This window comes from Vitis vinifera, chromosome 19 (genome assembly GCF_030704535.1).
Source record: "Vitis vinifera cultivar Pinot Noir 40024 chromosome 19, ASM3070453v1".
NCBI classification, from domain to species: Eukaryota; Viridiplantae; Streptophyta; class Magnoliopsida; order Vitales; family Vitaceae; genus Vitis; species Vitis vinifera.
The window spans coordinates 12,312,776-12,332,431 of NC_081823.1; the positions used below are offsets into that span (position 1 = coordinate 12,312,776).

The 19,656-nt window shown below is 36.1% G+C and overlaps 2 protein-coding genes across 3 annotated transcripts; both read left to right on the forward strand.

Annotated features, from left to right (window-relative positions):
- Positions 1–791: 791 nt before the first annotated feature.
- Positions 792–3,807, forward strand: LOC109121860 (putative inactive G-type lectin S-receptor-like serine/threonine-protein kinase SRK). The gene is made up of 3 exons (XM_059735423.1): positions 792–1,509; positions 1,865–1,983; positions 2,610–3,807. Exons 1-3 carry the CDS (start codon positions 933–935, stop codon positions 2,745–2,747), a joined length of 834 nt encoding a protein of 277 aa, XP_059591406.1. The 5' UTR covers positions 792–932; the 3' UTR covers positions 2,748–3,807.
- Positions 3,808–4,135: 328 nt separating this feature from the next.
- Positions 4,136–5,997, forward strand: LOC132252608 (G-type lectin S-receptor-like serine/threonine-protein kinase SD1-1). Of its 2 annotated transcripts, none has more exons than XM_059735405.1 (6): positions 4,136–4,490; positions 4,775–4,954; positions 5,049–5,173; positions 5,269–5,479; positions 5,626–5,862; positions 5,941–5,997. In XM_059735405.1, the coding sequence occupies exons 1-5, from the start codon at positions 4,298–4,300 to the stop codon at positions 5,682–5,684; spliced, it is 768 nt and encodes a 255-aa protein (XP_059591388.1). In that variant the 5' UTR covers positions 4,136–4,297; the 3' UTR covers positions 5,685–5,862; positions 5,941–5,997. The 2 variants fall into 2 exon arrangements, with proteins under 2 accessions (XP_059591388.1, XP_059591389.1); XM_059735406.1 differs by having other exon boundaries at positions 4,139–4,490; positions 4,781–4,954.
- Positions 5,998–19,656: the final 13,659 nt, after the last annotated feature.

Sequence of the window (19,656 nt, forward strand, 5' to 3'; positions counted from 1 at the left end):
CAATGGGGCCTTAAAGCACTTGAATTTACTGTTCTTTCCATCATTATTTTCATTCTGGGCATGGCCTAGATTGAAGAAAGGTCCGATACAAATTGGAAAAGTCATAGAAGGAAATATATCTAGGAGGGAATCCTAACAAAAGGTCTTTCAAAATTGCTACACCTTGCTTTGAATGGTACCTGGTATCTTCATTGAATGAGTGTTTTTCCTATGTCCCACCATTAAAATGAATGGGAGTCTCCAAATTACATAGATTTTTTTTTATAATGTATTATTTTATAAATTTCATAGAATTATCAATTTAGTATTTTAGCCCCAAAGTCTGTAAAAAACATGATTTGCTTAAGGTTATCATATTATCATGCATTAATTTATTTAAATTCTACTATTTTTTCCTTAATTAAAAAGTAAATTTTTAATTTTTTTTAAAAAAGGTCACTTTTCTCTCTTTTTTCTTTGAAGTCTCTAACTCTATAACACTCGAACTCATTTTCTCATACAAAATAAAATTAATCAAATTCAAATTTGAAACATTGAAAATTAATCAATAACATAAAAATCAATTGAAAAATGAATTTATGTAATCAAAAACCTTAATTACTATCAAATTACTAACTTTCTAACTATTTACATGATTAATCATTATAAGATTTTTATTATGACAATAGATTTTGGTATTGATGATCTAGAACCCTGATCTGTAAACACACAAGTCCCTGTCATCAAACCCTGATCTAGAACAGTATTTGACATCATGGAAATGCACTGATGATTCATCCACTAGAAACTTCACTTGGAGATTAGATATTCCCAGGCTGCCTCAACTGGCTGTTGGCATGGGATCAGTCAAAAAGTACCGCACAGGGCCATGGAATGGAGTTTGATTTAATGGTGTACCAGTGTTTCCCAATGAGGAGGTCTATTTACCATTAATGATTTTTAATGAGGAGAATGTATATAACTTGTCTCAGGCTGGCAGCTACTCTGCTACTCTGAGAGTCACCATCAATCATTTAGGCTTGCTGCAATGGAATACATTGAATGAAAGCAATGACGAGTGGACTACTATGTACACAGTACCATATGACCCATGTGACAACTATGGACAGTGTCGTGCTAATGGCATTTGCAGGCTTTCCAGCATGCCAGTCTGTGAGAGTTTGAAGGGGTTCACCCCCAACTCAAAAGGAGAATGGGAAATGCTTGATTGGTCTAGTGAATGCGAAAGGGCAGGGTCCTTGGATTGCAAGAGCAAAGATGACCTTATGAAGGTCTTAGGGGTGAAATTGACTGACTTGTTGGAGTTTCGGTTGAACAAGAGTATGAGCCTCAAGGAATGTGAGGCAGAGTGCTTGAAGAACTGCTCCTGTGTGGCGTATGCGAATTCAAACATTAAAGGTGGAAGCAGTGGTTGTTTGACCTGGTATGGAGATCTGATTGATATTAGAGGGTTCACAGATGGGAAAAGTGGGCAAGACCTTTATACCAGATGTCCAGCTGGGGAACTAGGTAAGAGTATTTGACACTCTTTTCACTACCAAGCTCTTTTATTGTTCATCCATGAAGGTTTAACAAGCATTGCAATCTGGATTGCATGGTTGCTTATTTTCTCTAGGTGAGTTAGGATCTTTTTCATTTTTGGGATATGAAAGAAAGTTAGGATTGTTTGTCATATATCATAGTGGGACATTTTGACATGGAATAGCTAGTATCCTCAGTAATGGTTTTTATCTTTTAACTAAAGCCACAAAAACAATTGATGGCCAACTCTCTCTGCAGTAAGGTGCAGACAAGACTGAAGCGAGGATTTGATAACAAAAGTTTTTAGCAAAATGATTAAATTTCTTCCCATCTCCTGTTTCAGGGTCAATCCATGGTTCGCATAAGAAGAAAAAACTGGTTGTTGTCCTAGTTGCATTGACCATTTCTGGAATGCTAATCTTGGGCTTGGTGTTCTGGTGCATAAAAAGGAAAAAAATTGAGGTAATCCTAATTATTGGTCCATTCAGTGTTTCAACTTTCATCATTGAAAATCTATATCATACAACTGGATCCTGAGTACAGTAATGAAGTAGGCACTATCTCATCAATAGGCCTCGAAAGTGAGACGGAAGATTTGGAGTTACCTTTATTTGATTTGGCTACCATTAATACTGCTACTAACAACTTCTGTGTCATAAATAGAATTGGCACAGGCTGCTTTGGTCCTGTTTTCAAGGTAACATTTGATTGTAAGAAAAAGTGTGTTTCCTATTAGACAGTATGCAGGGCAGTTTGTCAATAGGATAAGAAGTAGCAGTGAAGAGGTTGTCAAAGAATTCAGGACAGGGTCTTCAAGAGTTTAAGAATGAGATTTTTTTAATTGCCAAACTCCAACACAAGAATCTAGTGAAGCTTTTAGGCTGCTGCATTCAGGGACGAGAAAGGATATTACTCTATGAATATATGCCCAACAAGAGTTTGGATTATTTTAGTTCCATTTGAAATTCTCAACCCTTTAGATCTCTTTGGACTGGTTTGGGTACATGATCATCCATACCATGCTCATGCATCTATAGAGTTCAAATAGTTATAATCGCAAAATTTACAAGGGTTGAAATGATGTGCAGATTAAAACAGAAGAGCGTTATTGCCATGGAAAAAGCGCTTTGACATTGTTATGGGGATCGTGCAAGGACTTGTTTATCTCCACCAAGATTCTAGACTTCAAATCATTCATAGGGATCTCAAGGCAAGCAATATACTGATAGATGAAAACCTGAACCCCAAAATTTCAGACTATGGCTTGGCAATAATTTTTGGAGGGGGATGAAATGGAAGCAAAAACAGAGTAATTGGAACATAGTAAGTTCTGTGCTTCTACTTTAGAAATGATGTGCTTTTCCTTGAAATAACTTATATTTGAAATCTTCATGCAGTGGCTACACATCCCCAGAGTATGTGATTGATTGCAAATTTTCTGTTAAATTTGATATCTTTAGTTTTGGTGTGCTTCTGCTGGAGATTGTGGCTGGTATAAAGAACAGGGGGTTCTATCATTCAAACTACCACCATAATCTTCTGGGACATGCAAGTAGAAAGAATGAAAATCCACCTCTGTCACACACACACATCAAAGACGCATGCCCTCTCTTGCTTTTCTGACAAAGTATATGGCTTCCAATTGCTTTAGACATGGTTGCTTTGGAAACAAGACAAGGCCTTGGAAGTAATGGATGCATGTTTGGAGGACTCATGTATTGAATCCCAGCTACTAAGATGCATACAAGTCGGTTTATTATGTGTTGAAAACCTCCCAGCAGATAGACCAGCTATGTCATCTGTTTTTTTCACGTTGGGTAATGAGGGAGCAACACTTCCTTAACCTAAACATCCTGGTTTCTTCCCAGAAATAAGTAAGATCGATATAGATGCAACAACAGGACGTGAAGAGTTACCTTCAGAAAATGTAGTAACCATCTCAGTGCCAGAAGGTAGATAAAGGATTCAAGCACTGTGTCAGCATGTGCAGGGTGCATCCAAGGTTTAATTCATGTAGGATATAGCACTAGGCTCTTCAATGGATGGACACCAATTTCCTTAAGGTTGCAAAACTAGATTACAGCTTGGCCCCAAGGAGGCCAAGGTGTTGGATTTACTGCACTAGAACCATATCTGCTGAGCTTCATAATCCTCTAAATGTATGAATAAAATGTGCTAGAGCGTGTCCTCTATGGCAGCTCAGGGCAGTGTGACTTGTAACTTAAAACTCACTAGTACAACTTTTGAAATTCATATTTTCACAGGATCAAGTTGGGTATATGCACAAGAATGTGGATTCTGCAGTCAACTTGGCTGCTTCACTTTCTTTTCCTCAGAGTTCACATTTATAGGGCTTATATAGATGCTGAGCTATACAAAAAATCTTGATTTGAAATCTCAAGAATTTCTAGAGGTGTTCAAAATCCTTTGAAATGTCCTTGGGAAGTGCAATGAGCTTGCAACAAATTGGAGTGAATGGAGATAAACAAATTGAAAATCAAATGAGAGGATTTGAAGCTTAAACAAATAAACACCTTCACATAATAAGGTGTGAATCTCTACTGTCTCTCTCAAGTTAAGACATCTTTTAACTTCTTTTCATCTTCCCAGAAGCTTCAAAATTTTTTGCAAAACATTAACTTGAATACTGTACAGTGGCAAACCTTAGAGGGAGCTTTCAAATTATTTAGGAGAAAGAATTCAAGAACTATGTAACAGATGATTCACATAGGTAACAGGGGTGAAATTGCCCGACTTAATAGATTTTCATGTGATTATGAGTGTGAGCCTTGGGGAGTGGTGTAAGGCGTTGTGCTTGAACAACTGTTCTTGTACAGCATATGCCTACTCAAATCTTAATGGAAGCAGTGGCTGTTTGATGTGGTCCGGGAACCTGATTGATATCAGAGAGTTAAGTACAGAAACAAATAAGGAGGACATCTATATCCGCGGGCACACTTCTGAGCCAGGTAAGACACTTGATTTTTTGTAACTCACTTTTTTCTTTTAAGCTATCGGGGTTCTCTCCAATAGCCTCAGCCCTGAGTTATCCTGGTAATCAAGACGCAGAATAACTTATTTTCCAGAGGACAGAGATTCAACTTCACAAGAAAATTATAATCTAGTTAAAAATAATACCCTTATATTATGCTCCTGAAGAACCATAGTTCTTAGGATCCAGGTTAACTAATGATGAACTGACTTGTAATAATCCTAACAAGCAGAAAGCAAATATCTGATTCATTTTCTGAAGAAGCAGGGAAATCTGGGGAAATAGATACTTCATTCCTGTCACCGTCTGTTCCAGAGTCATACACTAATCAGAAGACCAAAAAAATAGTGATCATCCTTGTTATATCCAACTATTTTGGAATCCTCACCTTGGGCTTAGCAGTATGGTTTCTATTTCTGAAGAAGAGAACAATGGGAACAGGTATGCATACTTATCCACCTTGATGATTTTGTTGAAAGAAAACCATGTGGCAGTGCTTTAAAAGTTACTTCTAAGTTATTATCCCTTTTAACAGACCAGGAAAGCAAGAAGGAGAACTTAGAGTTACCTTTGTTTGACTTGCCTACCGTTGCAACTGCTACTAACAACTTCTCCAACACCAATATGATTGGAGCAGGTGGCTTTGGGCCTGTGTACAAGGTAATATGCGCCATCTAATGCATCTCGGTAACCCAAAAATGATCTCGAAACAAAGAAGAGAAAAATATTTGCATCTTACACATCATATTTTGCAGGGCAATCTGCCAGAAGGAGTAGCAGTAGCAGTGAAGAGATTGTCCAAGAATTCAGCACAGGGTGTGCAAGAGTTCAATAATGAAGTTGTTTTGATGGCGAAACTTCAGCACAAGAATCTTGTCAGGCTTTTGGGCTGCTGCGTTCAAGGAGAAGAAAGAATTTTACTCTACGAATCTATGCCCAACAAAAGCTTGGATTATTTTATTTTCGGTTTGAGCTCCGTATCCTTATCTGTTTGGATTAGTTTCACTTTTTGATCACCCATCTTATGCTCAGTCGTGTTCAGCTCAATTCACACATCTAAGTAATGAATTAGGCCTAATAAAAAATTTTATGAAGGCGGATGTATTGTGCAGATCAAAACAGAAGAGCATTATTGGCATGGGATAAGCGCTGCGAGATTGTTATGGGATAGCACGAGGGCTTCTCTACCTCCATCAAGACTCTAGATTTCAAATTATTCACAAGGATCTCAAGACGAGCAATATTTTACTGGACGACAATCTCAACCCTAAAATTTCAGACTTTGGCTTGGCAAGAATTTTTGGAGAGAATGAAATGGAAACGAGAACAAAGAGAATTATTGGGACTCAGTAAGTTATAAACCTTTATAATTTTATAAAATGGAATTTATCCCTTCAAATAACTCGTACTTAAAAATGTTGGTGCAGTGGCTATATGTCCCCTGAGTATGTGATTGAGGGGCACTTTTCTGTCAAATCAGATGTTCTTTAGCTTTGGTGTTCTTTTACTAGAGATTGTGAGTGGTAAAAAACCAGAGGGTTCTCTCATCCATATCACCACCACAACCTTCTGGGACATGTAACTAGAAAGAATGCAATGGTGTTTCCTCTCTCTCTCTCTCTCTCAATTTGTCTCTACTCTCTACCTTTTTCTGGGTTTTGTGGAAGACAATAAATATGATTTTTGCTCTAGGCATGGCTGCTGTGGGAACAAAACAAGGCCTTGGAATCAATGGATGCATGTTTGGAAGATTCATGTGTTGCATCGCAGGTATTACGATGCATACAAGTAGGTTTACTATGTGTTCAGAACCTTCCAGCAGACAGACCAGCAATGTCATCAATGATTTTCATGTTGGGTAATGAGGGAGCAACATTGCCTCAACCTAAACATCCTGGTTTCTTCACGGAAAGATGTTCAGTGGATACAGATACAATGTCAGGAAAGATAAGAGTTACATTCAGAAAATGAAGTAACCATCTCAAAGCTAAAAGGTAGATGAAGAATTCAAACATCTGCTTAGTGAATTAGTTATGCAGGTGCCAGCTTCTGTGACTGAAACGGTTTGCAAAGGTTCCTCTGTTGCAGCTCAGGGCACTGAAATCTGCAACTTAAGACTCACTAGTAGAATTTCTAAGTTCAGATTCCCTCTGGATCTGGTTGGTAGTAAGCAGAAGAACATGTATTCTGCACTCACTTTATATGTTACAGTCACTTTATCTTCCACTTGTTGTAGAAGCCCAATAGGGGCTACACCCAAACACCCGTTAAAAGCCCAAACCAATTGAGCCTAGAGGATGAGTGCCAAAGCCCAATGAAATCTCAAGGCAAGGTGTTTGTACCTTGCATTTGATCCACTGAGCTTTAAAAGCAAAGGTGAGGCCATTGAGCTATATGTCATGCTAAAGTAATAGCGTTGTAAAATTAAATACATAGCAAGATTAATGGTTTTTCTTCAAAAAAATTTTATGTGAATATTTACGTTCATGCTTATTTTTATAATAATAATTATCAAATTAATATAATAATTTTAAAATAATAAAATACAAAAAATAAAGAGATAAAATTAAATACTATGATTTTTTTTATCTTAAACATATCTTTATGTTTAAATATTATACATGTTCTATTTAATAAGGTTTAAAATATTAATATATTTATATTTATCTTTATAATTTAATTTGGTATGTGTAATATAAAATTGAAATATTATTAAAATTTGTAATTATATATTTTAAATTTCTTATAAATTTTTTTTGTACAATATATAAATTATATAATTATTACTTTACCGGTTTGATCATGGTTGAACCACTGATCTGACCAGTGAATCGTGAATGTAACAACCTACATCCAATCTCAAAGAGGCTCTCACAACTTTAAAACATATCTACAAATTAAGAACTCATACATATATAGCATCAAGATAGCATCAAGATAGGGGAGAAAGTTCTTAACACTATATAAGTATAAACTCTTCTTAACAGCGAAGCTTTAAAAATTTTTGCGAAACATTAACTTGAATGCTAGACAGTGGCAAACCTTAGTGGGAGCTTTCAAAATTTTTAAGAGAGAGAATCATGGTTTAAATATTGGTAAATATGGAATATTTGTACCTACATTTTACGGATATATTGGAAATATCGATGAATATTTTGACAAAAATATTGGTAAGACAAAAATTATTCAAAATTTATAAAAATATTTAGAAAAATTTTAAAAATGATAAAATAAATAAAAATACATATGTTAAAGTTTTTTTCTAAAAATAATTGACATAGATATGATCAAATAGAAAAATATCGATAAGTAAGGATAAATCAATCTTAATAATTTATTATTTATCCAATCAAATTAATTTTAATTTATAAAATATTAGAATTTCATTATTTTTGAATAAATTTATATTTTTAATATTTTAAACACATGCGAAAATATCATCAATGGATACTTTTTAAATAACAATGAAAAGTTCTTACAAAAAATATATCTTAATAATAAAATATCAAAGACATACATATTATTTGGGAAAAGAAATTTAAAACACTTTCCAACATATAAAGTGCTTTATTCAACCAATAGTAACAAAGACAAGCTTTGACTTGGATTGAAAGCCTGGCCAAGTCAAAAATTGAAACCTTATCCTCTTGATGCTGTGTCTTGGACAAATTCTAGGAAAAACCTACATTAGAGCAATTTTAGTATTTTTTTAAACTTGTGTATAGAAGTCTTCCTTTCATCTGTCAGAAGCGTCAATGGAGACCCATCTTTTCTTTGCCTTCTTTTGTGCCTGGATTTGTCTCTCAGTTCCCTTGGAGTCTTGTATTGCAGCTAATTCCATAAGGATTGACCAACCCATAGGCGATGGTGAGTCTTTAGTTTCCTCAGGCCAAAGCTTTGAACTAGGCTTCTTCTCTCCTGGCAGCTCCAAAAACAGGTACTTAGGAATATGGTACAAGAATACACCCCGGACAGTTGTATGGGTTGCAAACAGAAACAACCCGATCGCAGATTTGTATGGAGTTTTAACCATCTTCAACAATGGCACACTTGTTCTTCTCAACTAGTCAAAGAGTGTAATCTGGTTGATTTGTTCCCAATTTGTGTCTCAGTTGACTCATGTCCTCTCAATGGTCCCTGACAGTGGTGCCATTTGATTCGTGTCCAGGTGGTGTCCCTTGATTGTGGTCCTCAGAAGGGAGTAATCAACAAAATTTATAACCTATTACACCATGTACTAGGATAGCCTTAGCTAGCATAGCATAGTGGCTCTAGGGTCGTTCACTGGGATGGGTTTTCACTTCACAATTGATATTAATTCAAAGTTGAATTGGTGCCTTTTCATTTCAAGGTTAGCTTTAAAAGAAAACATAAAGATGTTTAAATGAAAAAGGTTTGGTTTTAAACTAACCAAAAATAGTAACTGATTTTACTTACAAAGAAAAGTGTTTCTTGGAGTTTAGATCACTAGGTTCAGGTTCCTCATACAAAAAGGAGAGTTCCGGTTACTTGTTTCTTTTCCTCGCATTAGAGAATTAACATATAGTTAATTCTCTAACCGGTGTGGTACAGATGCTTCCCTTTAATGGGTTCAAACACTAAATCCCTCTCACTGATGCACCTTGCAATGGCTCGTGCCTCTCACCTAGCATTTGCCATTCAAGGTGATCCTTAACCTTGGATTATCCGTCAAAAGCTCGCAAGAGATAACTAATGGATGTCTCCTTGGAGTCCAAAAGCTTACCAAGTGTTGGCTATTCTAGAAAATCCTACCTCTAAACCACCTCCCAAAGGCTCGCAAGAGATAAACAAGTGCATCTCAATGAACGGAGACCACTTGCCTTATCAAGTGTTGGCCCAGGTGAGTTAAAGGCGTTTTAAGTTAACTAAAAAGATAAAAACCATTAACGAGTCACACTTTCTCTTCATTAAAAACTAAAACAACAAAACTTCCAATTTCTGCATGAGGAAACTTACCCGACTTTCTTCACTCCAAGAGACGAAGAGCCTAGCCTCTCATCATTTGAGAAAAAATCCTCAGAGTTTGATTGGCTAGAAAGAAAACTAACGAGAAAACAAAAATATGAAGGAAAAACAGAGCAAGTGCCCTGTTCGTCGATTCCATATATATGATATATATATTATATATTTTCTTTATATTGGTTCAAAGATATATATAGAGAATATATTTTCTAAGAAATATCCCAATAATATCTTTGACTGATTACAAGGAGAAAATAGAAATTTACACAAAATATCTTGAGAGAAAAAATCTAACTTAGTCAGTGGCAAATATCAAGAAGCTTCAGGAGAACACCACGGCACTGTATACTGAGAGAAAAACTCTCCGGGTAAGCGCTATCAGAGGATCCGGATATGTCTGACTGGAGAAGTTGAAACGTCTTCCTCTCCCATCCAGCGTCAGGCTCCGGATGTGAAATATCCCGCGCCGCAAGGCTATCCGGATCAACTCCATCAGGATTCCCCCGGGTGGAAGGAGCTATGTCGCAAGGGGGACCGTCTGCGTGTGCAAGGTGTAGGGACCCCTCTCCCAGATGACACGGAGCACGCAAGGCTATCCGGATCAACTCCATCCGGATTCCCCAAGAGGACATGTGGCGCGCTTCCCTATTCGGACTCCCTCAGGGAGAAGCACATGACACTCGTGAACATCACACCCGGACGATAGCATATCCTATCCGGATGTGTTGTCCAGATCATTGACTTAATGTGAGCAAGCCTTGCTACGTCATTCAAATAGCCTGCCACAGACCATGTTCTGTCGCCATCCTGTCCGGACACCCTGTCCGGACATCTTTACCATGGATTTCAAAGAACTCTCCTTAATCTCGGATTGCTTTGGTGATCAAAAAGCTATCAAAACACCAAAACTTAACACAATTTGATTAGAATTGATTGCAAGGGTCCTTAATATGTTAATTGGGTTAAAAGGTGATAACTACTACTCAAAAGTGTTTAAAAGAGTTAATTACAAGCTATGAAATAACACTTTTTGAGTAGTAATCACTGGTCTCTCAATTTGTCAAAGGTACCAGAAAATCCAGTTGCACAGCTCCTGGAGACTGGAAATCTTGTTCTTAGGGATAGTGGTAAAGAAAGTTTTGAAACCTATATATGGCAGAGCTTTGATGATCCATCAGACACAATGTTGCCAGGCATGAAGGTGGGATGGAACTTAAAGACTGGTCTACAACGAAAATTGACATCATGGAAAAGTGCTGATGACCCATCTCCTGGAGGCTTCTCTTATAGAATTGATATTAATGTGCTGCCTTACATGGTTCTTGGTGTGGGAGTAGGCAAAAAAGTCCGTTCCGGGCCATGGAATGGACTTGAATTCAATGGTTTGAATGCGTTGGATAACTCGGTTTACAAAGCAGTTTTTGTTGCCAACAACGATGAGGTATATGCCCTCTATGAGTCTAACAACAATAAGATCATTTCAAGACTAACATTGAACCATTCAGGTTTCCTCCAGCGTCTGGTATTAAAAAAAGGGAGCTCTGAATGGGATGAATTGTACTCAATTCCCAGTGAACTTTGTGAAAATTATGGCCATTGTGGTGCTAATGGTATCTACAGAATTGGCAAGCTGCAGATTTGTGAGTGTTTGACAGGTTTCACAATATCATGTTATGCCATTTGGTCTTTGTAATGCCCCATCCACTTTTCAAGCCATCATGAATTCCATATTTCGCCCTCACCTCTGACAATTCATTCTAGTATTCTTTGATGATATTTTAATTTATAGCCCCAATTGGAACATGCAACTTGAACATGTTAAGCAAGCTTTTGAAATTTTGAGGCATCACACATTTTTTTTAAAACTCAAAAAACGTGCCTTTAGCCAACAAGAATTAGAATACTTGGGGCATATTGTCACTGCTCATGGGGTCAAAGTGGACCAAAATAAAATATAGGCCATGCTTGATTGGCCTCATCCTACTAATGTTTCAAAGTTACGTGGGTTCTTAGGCCTTACAAGTTACTATCGGAAGTTTGTTCGCAATTATGGCATCTTGGCTGGCCCACTCACTAATCACTTGAAGAAAGGCCAATTTGGGTGGACTGCAGAAGCTAAGACCTCCTTCAAGCTCCTTCAACAAGCTATGACTACCACTCCCACCCTTGCCATGCCAAATTTTCAGGAACCATTCACTATTGAATCTAACGTTTCCGGGGATGGGATTGACACTATACTCACCTAACAAGACAAGACCATTGCCTTCATGAGTCGAGCCTTAGGAGTCTCCAAATTATCCTGGTCTACATATGCCAAAGAGATGCTTGCCATCATTCACGCCTTGGCACCCTTATCTTCTCGGGTAGAAATTCTACATCCAAACTGACCAGTGGAGCCTCAAGTACTTACTTGAGCAGCGTGTGGTAACACCAGAGTAGAAGAAATGGGTTGCAAAGCTACTTGGCTATGATTACGAGATACTATATAAACTTGGCCGCGAAAACTCAACCGCCGATGCCCTTTCCAGTGTGCCAGGCTCCCCAACTCTTAATGCTTTATTTGTTTTGCAGGTTAAAATATGGGAGGAAATCAAAACAGCCTTGGCAGACAATGCTTACATGGCCTGCATTAGCAAGCTCACTACTATCAAACCTGGCCTTTCCTACACCAACCGTCACGGGTTGATCTTCTACAAAAATCGAGTGGTGGTGTCCCCTCAATCCCATATCCCGAATCAGTTACTACATGAGTTCCATGACTCTCCTTTTGGTGGCCACTTCGGAGTGCTGCGCACATATAAACGTATCACTCAACAGTTTTATTGGCCCTCAATGTATCGCATGGTGAATGAGTATGTCTCCTCTTGTGATGTTTGTCAACGAGCTAAGGCATCCACCTTGTCCCATACTGGTCTCTTACAGCCGTTGCCCATTCCTTGTCAAGTATGGGACGACATCACCATGGATTTCATCAAAGGACTGCCTCCATCCCAAGGCAAGAACACAATATTTGTGGTCGTCGATCACCTTAGCAAATCAGCTCACTTCTTGGCCTTAACTTGCCCTTTTTCTACCAAGATGGTAGTAGAAAAATTTGTTGAGGGTGTCTTAAAATTACACGGCATGCCTAGATCAATCATCAGTGACCGTGATCCAATTTTCATAAGCAACTTTTGGCGTGAATTCTTTAAATTGTCCAACACACAATTAAAGATGAGCTCTGCATACCATCTCCAAACTAACGGGCAGATCGAAGTCATCAATCGCTATGTCAAGCAATATCTATGCTGTCTGGTTCACCAGCAACCACAAAAAGGGTACTCCCTTCTTCCTTGGGCAGAGTTTTAGTACAATACGACTTACCATGTTTCAATCGGCATGTCACCTTTTCAAGCTTTGTATGGTTGCCCTCCCCCCATGATTCCACACTATTAGTTGGGTTCTTCTCCAGTTAATGAGGTCGACCAAAACTTGGCCTCACGCAATGATCTTCTCAATCAGCTCAAACTCAACTTACATCAAGCTTCCAATTGGATGAAACAAATCGCCGATTCAAAAAGGCGGGACATCGAATTCAATGAAGGTGGCCTTGTTTTCCTTAAACTGCATCCTTATCGCCGACAAATAGTGTTCAAAAGAGCATCTTAGAAACTTGCTCACCGGTTTTATGGGCCCTTTCCAATTGAGAAACGCATTGGCAAGGTAGCATATCAACTCCAACTTCCTGCGGGGTCTTGCATCAATATGGTATTCCATGTTTCTTTGTTAAAAAAGAAGATTGGTGATTCAAGTGCAAGTTGTCCTACTTTGCCACCTCTCACCGATGATGGTACCCTCATCATCGAACCTGCAGAAATCATAGACACTCGTTGGCTTAAAAAAAGGGGGAAATTTTTTGAAGAGTGCTTGGTCAAATGGAAACACCTTTTCGTTGAAGATGCTACTTGGGAGAATGCAGCAGAGTTGCAAGATTGGTTCCATGACTTGAACCTTAGGGACAAGGTTCCAATAAAAGTGGGGGGTTGTGGACCCGCATTTATCACGTGCGCTCCCACTCGATCGGCGATACTCGCTTTTTATTCGTGAAAATTTAATTTTAGAAAAGTTGGAGTCGCCACTTATTTTATTTTATTTTAAAAGGGAAAATAAAACAAGAAAGAAAACCCTAAAAAGTGACTCCATAATTTTTGGAAAAAAGGCATGCCTTTGAAAACCTGAGTCTAGGTCCGGGGATCAGGTTACCTATTAGGAAGGTACCTTTAAAAGGTAGCACCCCTCTAAGCCCTATAGAGGTCTCTACTAACTAAGTTGAGGGAAATGTGGCAATTAATCGATTAATTATAGATACCTAAGTAAGCTTGGTGATTTTAAAATAACATGTTAACAAGAAAATCAATCACAATCATATAGAAGATTCAGGGTGCGTACCTGAACCACTTCTTAAGCGCTATCATAAAACATCAATTGTTAGTTTAGATAATATATCACTCAGCATGCATTTTATCATGAATGATCAAACAACATAACAAATATCAAGACATCCCAAGCATTCTCAAACATAGGTGTAATTTACAATGACAATCATATTTATAGAATTTAGAAAGTATGTGACAGGGGACGTACCTGGATAACATAGATAACTTACAATGCGCTTCCATAAGACATGAGGGGTTAGATAATAAATAATAAAATATAGAAATCCTAGCATGCTCGTTATCTAATTAGCATAGCAGAAATTATCAAAGTATATGAAAACACTAATTATCACACTCATCTTGTATACAATTCCTAAAAAAAGATAGACATAATTTCAACAAGTGACAAAAGTGGCAACAAAAATAATTTTTGAAAAGATTTTCTTATGTAGGGGTTTCACCAATTCCCCAATTGATATACACGAATTTAGCCTAGAATTATCCCATTTATTTGGGACCACAAGCTTTGATTCGTGTTTTATTCAAAACTGCAATTTTTTTTTTTTTTTGAAATTCGAGGAAGATGTGAACCGATCAAAACATGGTTGCACATTATTTAAGAAAATGAGATTTTGATTTTAAGAATCCTAAAGGAATTATTGAAATGAATTTTTAAAGGGAATGAGATTTTGATTCTGAGAACTCTAAATGAATTTTTGAAATGGTTTTTTAAGGAAATGAGATTTTGAGAATATTGTTATGTTTTAAAGATAAAAGAAGTTAATTTGAAAACAATAAAATGTATGAATCAAAATACCAAGCAAAGGAAAAAAGAACAAAATCACAAAGTAGAATTTTTGACAACCGATAAAATTGAAGTGGTGGGAATGGAGGCCAATCTTCACTATTTTCTGATAGCCTCTAAAAATTGATTTTGACAAAGGATGACCAAAGTGATAAACCAAAACCTTAGATCTTACAAGCACTGAAACTTTAAAAACATTTAATCTTAAGATAAACTTAATCAAGCACTAAATATTAAGTGACCTTTAAAACAGTACAAGCGATACGTATTAACTAATATTGACAATTTTGAGTCATAAATCTAATCGGCTAACTAAACAATTGAATAAAAGAAAACAAACACATAAAATAAATAAAATTAGTCAAAAACTGAAATGAACTATTTTTAAACACAAAATGACAACATGGGAATAGATTAAACTAATAGCCTACAATTCGAAAGCATAGAATTAATGGAAAAATGGAATAAAAAAAATCTTAACATAAACTAAACAATATGAAACCAACCAAATTAATTAAAACTCTAAAAAAATATCAACTAAAACAGGATCAATCAAAACTAAAATAACTATTTATTTTTATTTATTTATTTTATTTTTTATTTTTTTAAAATTTTAAAACATGAATATATCAACGCGGAATGAAATAAATTAACCAACTTAAATTCTAAAACTAATAAACTAAAAGGATGAATCATGAATTAAATTTAACAACCTTTAGATATGAAAAGAGTGACATGGAAGCAATTGAACTAATAAACTGAATTTTAATAACATTTAAACTAAAAGATAAATTAAAACTAAACTAAAAGAAATTATGAATTTCCTAATTGAGAACAAAAATAATGCCAATCAAAATTCTAAATTTTTAACCATTATCACACATTATCCAAACTCTAAAAAATCCTAACTTTTCCATTATCAACAAAATTGCCCAAACCAATACTTAAAAATAATAATAATAACAATAATAATAATAATAATAATAATAATAATAATAATAATAATAATAATAATAAGTAAATAAAAAAATCTAATTTGTCGAACTAAGAAAATAAATTGTAACTACATTAAACATAAATCATAATTTTCAAGCAAGAATAATAAATCAGTAATAATTAATTTAGTTAGTTAAGAAAAATTAAAAATTAACATCTAAGCTAAATATGAATTTACAATAAAATAAAAATTTTAAATGCATAGGCCGAATGGGAATAATACAAAACTAACTTTAACAAATTAAAAACATGAATACATTGACATTGGGAATGAGTAACTAAATATATAAAATTCTGAAATAATTACGAATGGCATTGAATAGTCATGAATCAAAATTCAAATAGGAAGAATTAATTTACCTTTCTCAAAGACGCGTGGGCTACTCTCCAACAAAAGTGACAGTATGATTTTTTTTATTTAAGAAAGTCAATTCTATGATGCATGGTGTGATAGTTATGGATCAATCAAGACTAAAAGAACTAATAATTTAAGGAACAAAATAAATTAATATGGATATTCAAAATTAATAACAAATAATTTTATGAAGTGCACACACCGGGTAATCTAAATTAATAATAATAATAATAATAATAATAAAATAAAATAAAATAAAGACCTCAAAAATCTTAAATTAAACAGAAACAAATTTAATGGCTTGCAAACATGCATATATTCACGTAAGATTAATTAAACTAGAAAATAAAAAGAACTCAAAAGACATAACGGGAATAATACAAAACTAAATTTAACAAATTAAAAATGTGAATATATTGATATTGGAAATAAATAACTAAATAAATAAAATTCTGAAATAAATTGAGTTGAATAGTCATGAATCCAAATTAAAACAGGAAGAATTAATTTACCTTGGTCAAAGACGCGTGGGCTACTTTTGTTAGTGACAGTAGGATTTTTAAAATCAATTCCACCTGGTGTGGTGGATACCATGCACTGCAAATACTTGCAGTCACCAAAACAATGCGTATTAGTGGAGAGAAATCTTCCTTGACAGTGTGTTGCCCTTGAGAGAATCTGGTGGTCTCCTTTATGTCCTCCAAGCAGCAACCCCTTAAATTGAATGACATTTTCTATGGCCACGTGATCCCCTTTGGTGCAGCCCGCGCATGGAGTCCTTCTTGGTGGCTGGTTTCTGGGCAAAATCTGGCGAGCTCCTTTCAAAGTCCAGAATGCGTGGATGTTCTCGATGAGAAACCCACGTTTGGTGAAGACGAAGGTAATCCGCGTCTTGACCGGAGAGAAGACTTCTTGGACGATATATTTTTTTTAAAACGATAGCTCCTAATAGTTCACGAAAACACGATCTGATCCGGCTGCTATCGCGCCCTTCAAGGTACAGTCGTGCTTCTCCGAAGCTTTTCCAGTGCGGCTGCCTCCTTTCCCTTCCTTCTCAATGGTGCTCCTCCTCTAAAAAACTAGCCCCACTTCATCACCCAATATGCTATCTTTCCTTGCACAGCCTAACCTTCCAAAAACCAGCCTTCCCCATACCTTTTCCATGCACGTTCAGAATTTTCCTTTTTTTTAGACCTAGCCCTCATTTCGTCCACGTACATGCTAAGTCTTTTCTTTTTCCTTTTCACTTGCCAAAACCACTTTGGTAATTTTCCCTACAACCGGCTTCATTCATCCACCAATCCGTGTGTCATTCTCATTCCTTTCTAAAAAATTCTGATCCTTCTTTGTATCTTCCCCTAAAAACCATCCTTATTCATCCATTATTTATATTCCGCTTCCACGCCCCGAATCCACCTTTCCAAAAAACAGTGTGGTCCCTTTCCATGAGCATCTTTTGCACACCTTCCCATTGACTCCACCTACATGGAAGAATAACAAGAAAAAAATTCCAGAAAAGAAAGCAAGAATCCATGAAGTCAAAACCATTCCCGTCATTCAAATTCAACATTCCTTTCATTAAAATTTCAAGAAGTCCTTAAATCCCAAATAGGAAAATATCAATACATAGATAAGAGGATACATACCTAAAAATAAATAAATAAATAAATAAATAAATGTTAGATATATTTAATAATAATAATAAAAAGAATTAAACTAATGCAACATATAATAATAGTCGAAGTGTCAAACTCAAGCCACCAATAATAATAATAATAATAATAATAATAATAATAATAATAATAATAATAATACTAATAATAATAATAAAAACTCATTTCATGCAATTATAAAATAAAATAATTAACAAAAAAAATACAAATAATAATAATGATGAAATAATATAAATATATCAAAACTCACTTAATCCTAAAAGCAATCAATAAAATAAATAAATAAATGAAAACAAATCTAAGTGAAACTAAACCTTGAAAAGTGTTTAAGTGGGCCTAAGGCAGTGCCTAATGGGCCAAGTGCGTTTAATGGGCCTAAGGTGCACTAAGTGAACCTAAGGTGTCTAAATGGGCCTAGGGTGATGTCTAATGGGCCAAGTGTCTAAGTGAGCCTAAGGTGCCTAAGTGGGCCTAAAGTGTCTAAATGGACCTAGGGCGATGCCTAATGGGCCAAGTGTGGTGCCTAAATGGGCCCAAGGTGCCTAAGGTGGCTATGTGAGCCTAAGTCTAAATTAGGGCTGCCAAGAGTCACAACGGGGTTAAATGAACCCCTCAACCAAAGTCCCCAAGGTGGCTTAGAAAAGATGGGCTACACGAGTATTCATGGGCCACCAGGGAATTGCTATAAACGACATGTGCGAGGAAGACAAAATAGAGGGTCTACAGGGGTATTGATAAACCACGAAGATCTCAGCGTGTTTCTTGGCCAAATCAGAAATATTTGGATTGAGTCTTGAGCTGCAACGCTTGGAGAAGAAGTTTGGTTGTGTTAGAGTCTTTCTTTCAGTTGGAGTCCTATTATTCTGCTAGTCTGTTATTTCTGCTTCCATGATTTAGTTTCTATTTGTGCACAACAGTTGTGGCTGTAAGTTTAGGAAGAGTGGTTAGAAAATATATGTATTTAAACTCTTTCAATGAATAAAAAGGATATTGAGCATATGCTAAAATCAACAGAAGGCTTTGACCTATGAGAGAGACCCTAAAGTGGTCATATATCCTTATGGATTAGGTCACCGTTAATGGAGGCTAGTAACAATAGGTATTCTTAATAGAGGCACCATGATATCTCATGGGATTGAGACAGTGTGTCCCTTTGGGTGATCCAAAGGACATGTGATTATGAAATTTATGGCCACAACAATTTCTTTTGTGGAATTTAACTTATGCTCCTTAGAGTTGGAGCTAGAGCATGTTAGTTAATCATATAATAAGTGGGATCTATAACTCAAGGATTGGAGATGTAATCTTGATCGGTGATAACACTACCTTGTTAGATAATGAACACCAGTTCATGGGGAGTTTATATGCAATGGATAATAGGATGTCGTGGACCTGAACTTTGTCTCATTGTTATGTACATATGGTATTGGAGTGTAGTTGATTCTCTTTAATGGAACGTTGAATCAACTTTAAAATTGGATTTTGATAGAGCAAATACTCCAATGGGTCCTAGTGGTTCTCACTTTAAGCTAATATACTATGTGACACATTTTATGAGGGTTGGATTGACTCTAGGTTGATTCTTGTGCATAAGAGCATTTTGGTAATTACACAAGGTTGCATAGGGGATAATGAACAAGGTATTTGGTTTGGGCTAATTGATCAATTAGATGACCCTATGTAGTTAATTAATCAATTATGAGCCATTTTGGGCTAGACTAAGTGACCCAAGCCTTGATGGGCTTAAGTCACTTAAGCATAATCGACAAGCCTATAAATACCCCTTTATAGGTTAGCGTTTCCTAATGAATTTCAATGAGAGTTGTTTTCCACCTCTAGAGAAAGACAGAGAGAAAATAATAGCCTCATCCATTTTGTTGCCCATACTTTAGAGTGCCAAGATTGTGGTTCAAGTC

Excerpts from the sequence above, each read along its gene's own strand:
- LOC109121860 (XM_059735423.1), top strand. The coding sequence starts at position 933 with ATGATTTTTAATGAGGAGAATGTATATAACTTGTCTCAGGCTGGCAGC. Across the intron at positions 1,510-1,864 it reads ATGTCCAGCTGGGGAACTAG|GGTCAATCCATGGTTCGCAT; the intron begins GTAAGAGTATTT and ends CTCCTGTTTCAG. Across the intron at positions 1,984-2,609 it reads TAAAAAGGAAAAAAATTGAG|ATTAAAACAGAAGAGCGTTA; the intron begins GTAATCCTAATT and ends AATGATGTGCAG.
- LOC132252608 (XM_059735405.1), top strand. The coding sequence starts at position 4,298 with ATGAGTGTGAGCCTTGGGGAGTGGTGTAAGGCGTTGTGCTTGAACAAC. Across the intron at positions 4,491-4,774 it reads CGGGCACACTTCTGAGCCAG|AAGCAGGGAAATCTGGGGAA; the intron begins GTAAGACACTTG and ends CATTTTCTGAAG. Across the intron at positions 4,955-5,048 it reads GAAGAGAACAATGGGAACAG|ACCAGGAAAGCAAGAAGGAG; the intron begins GTATGCATACTT and ends CCCTTTTAACAG.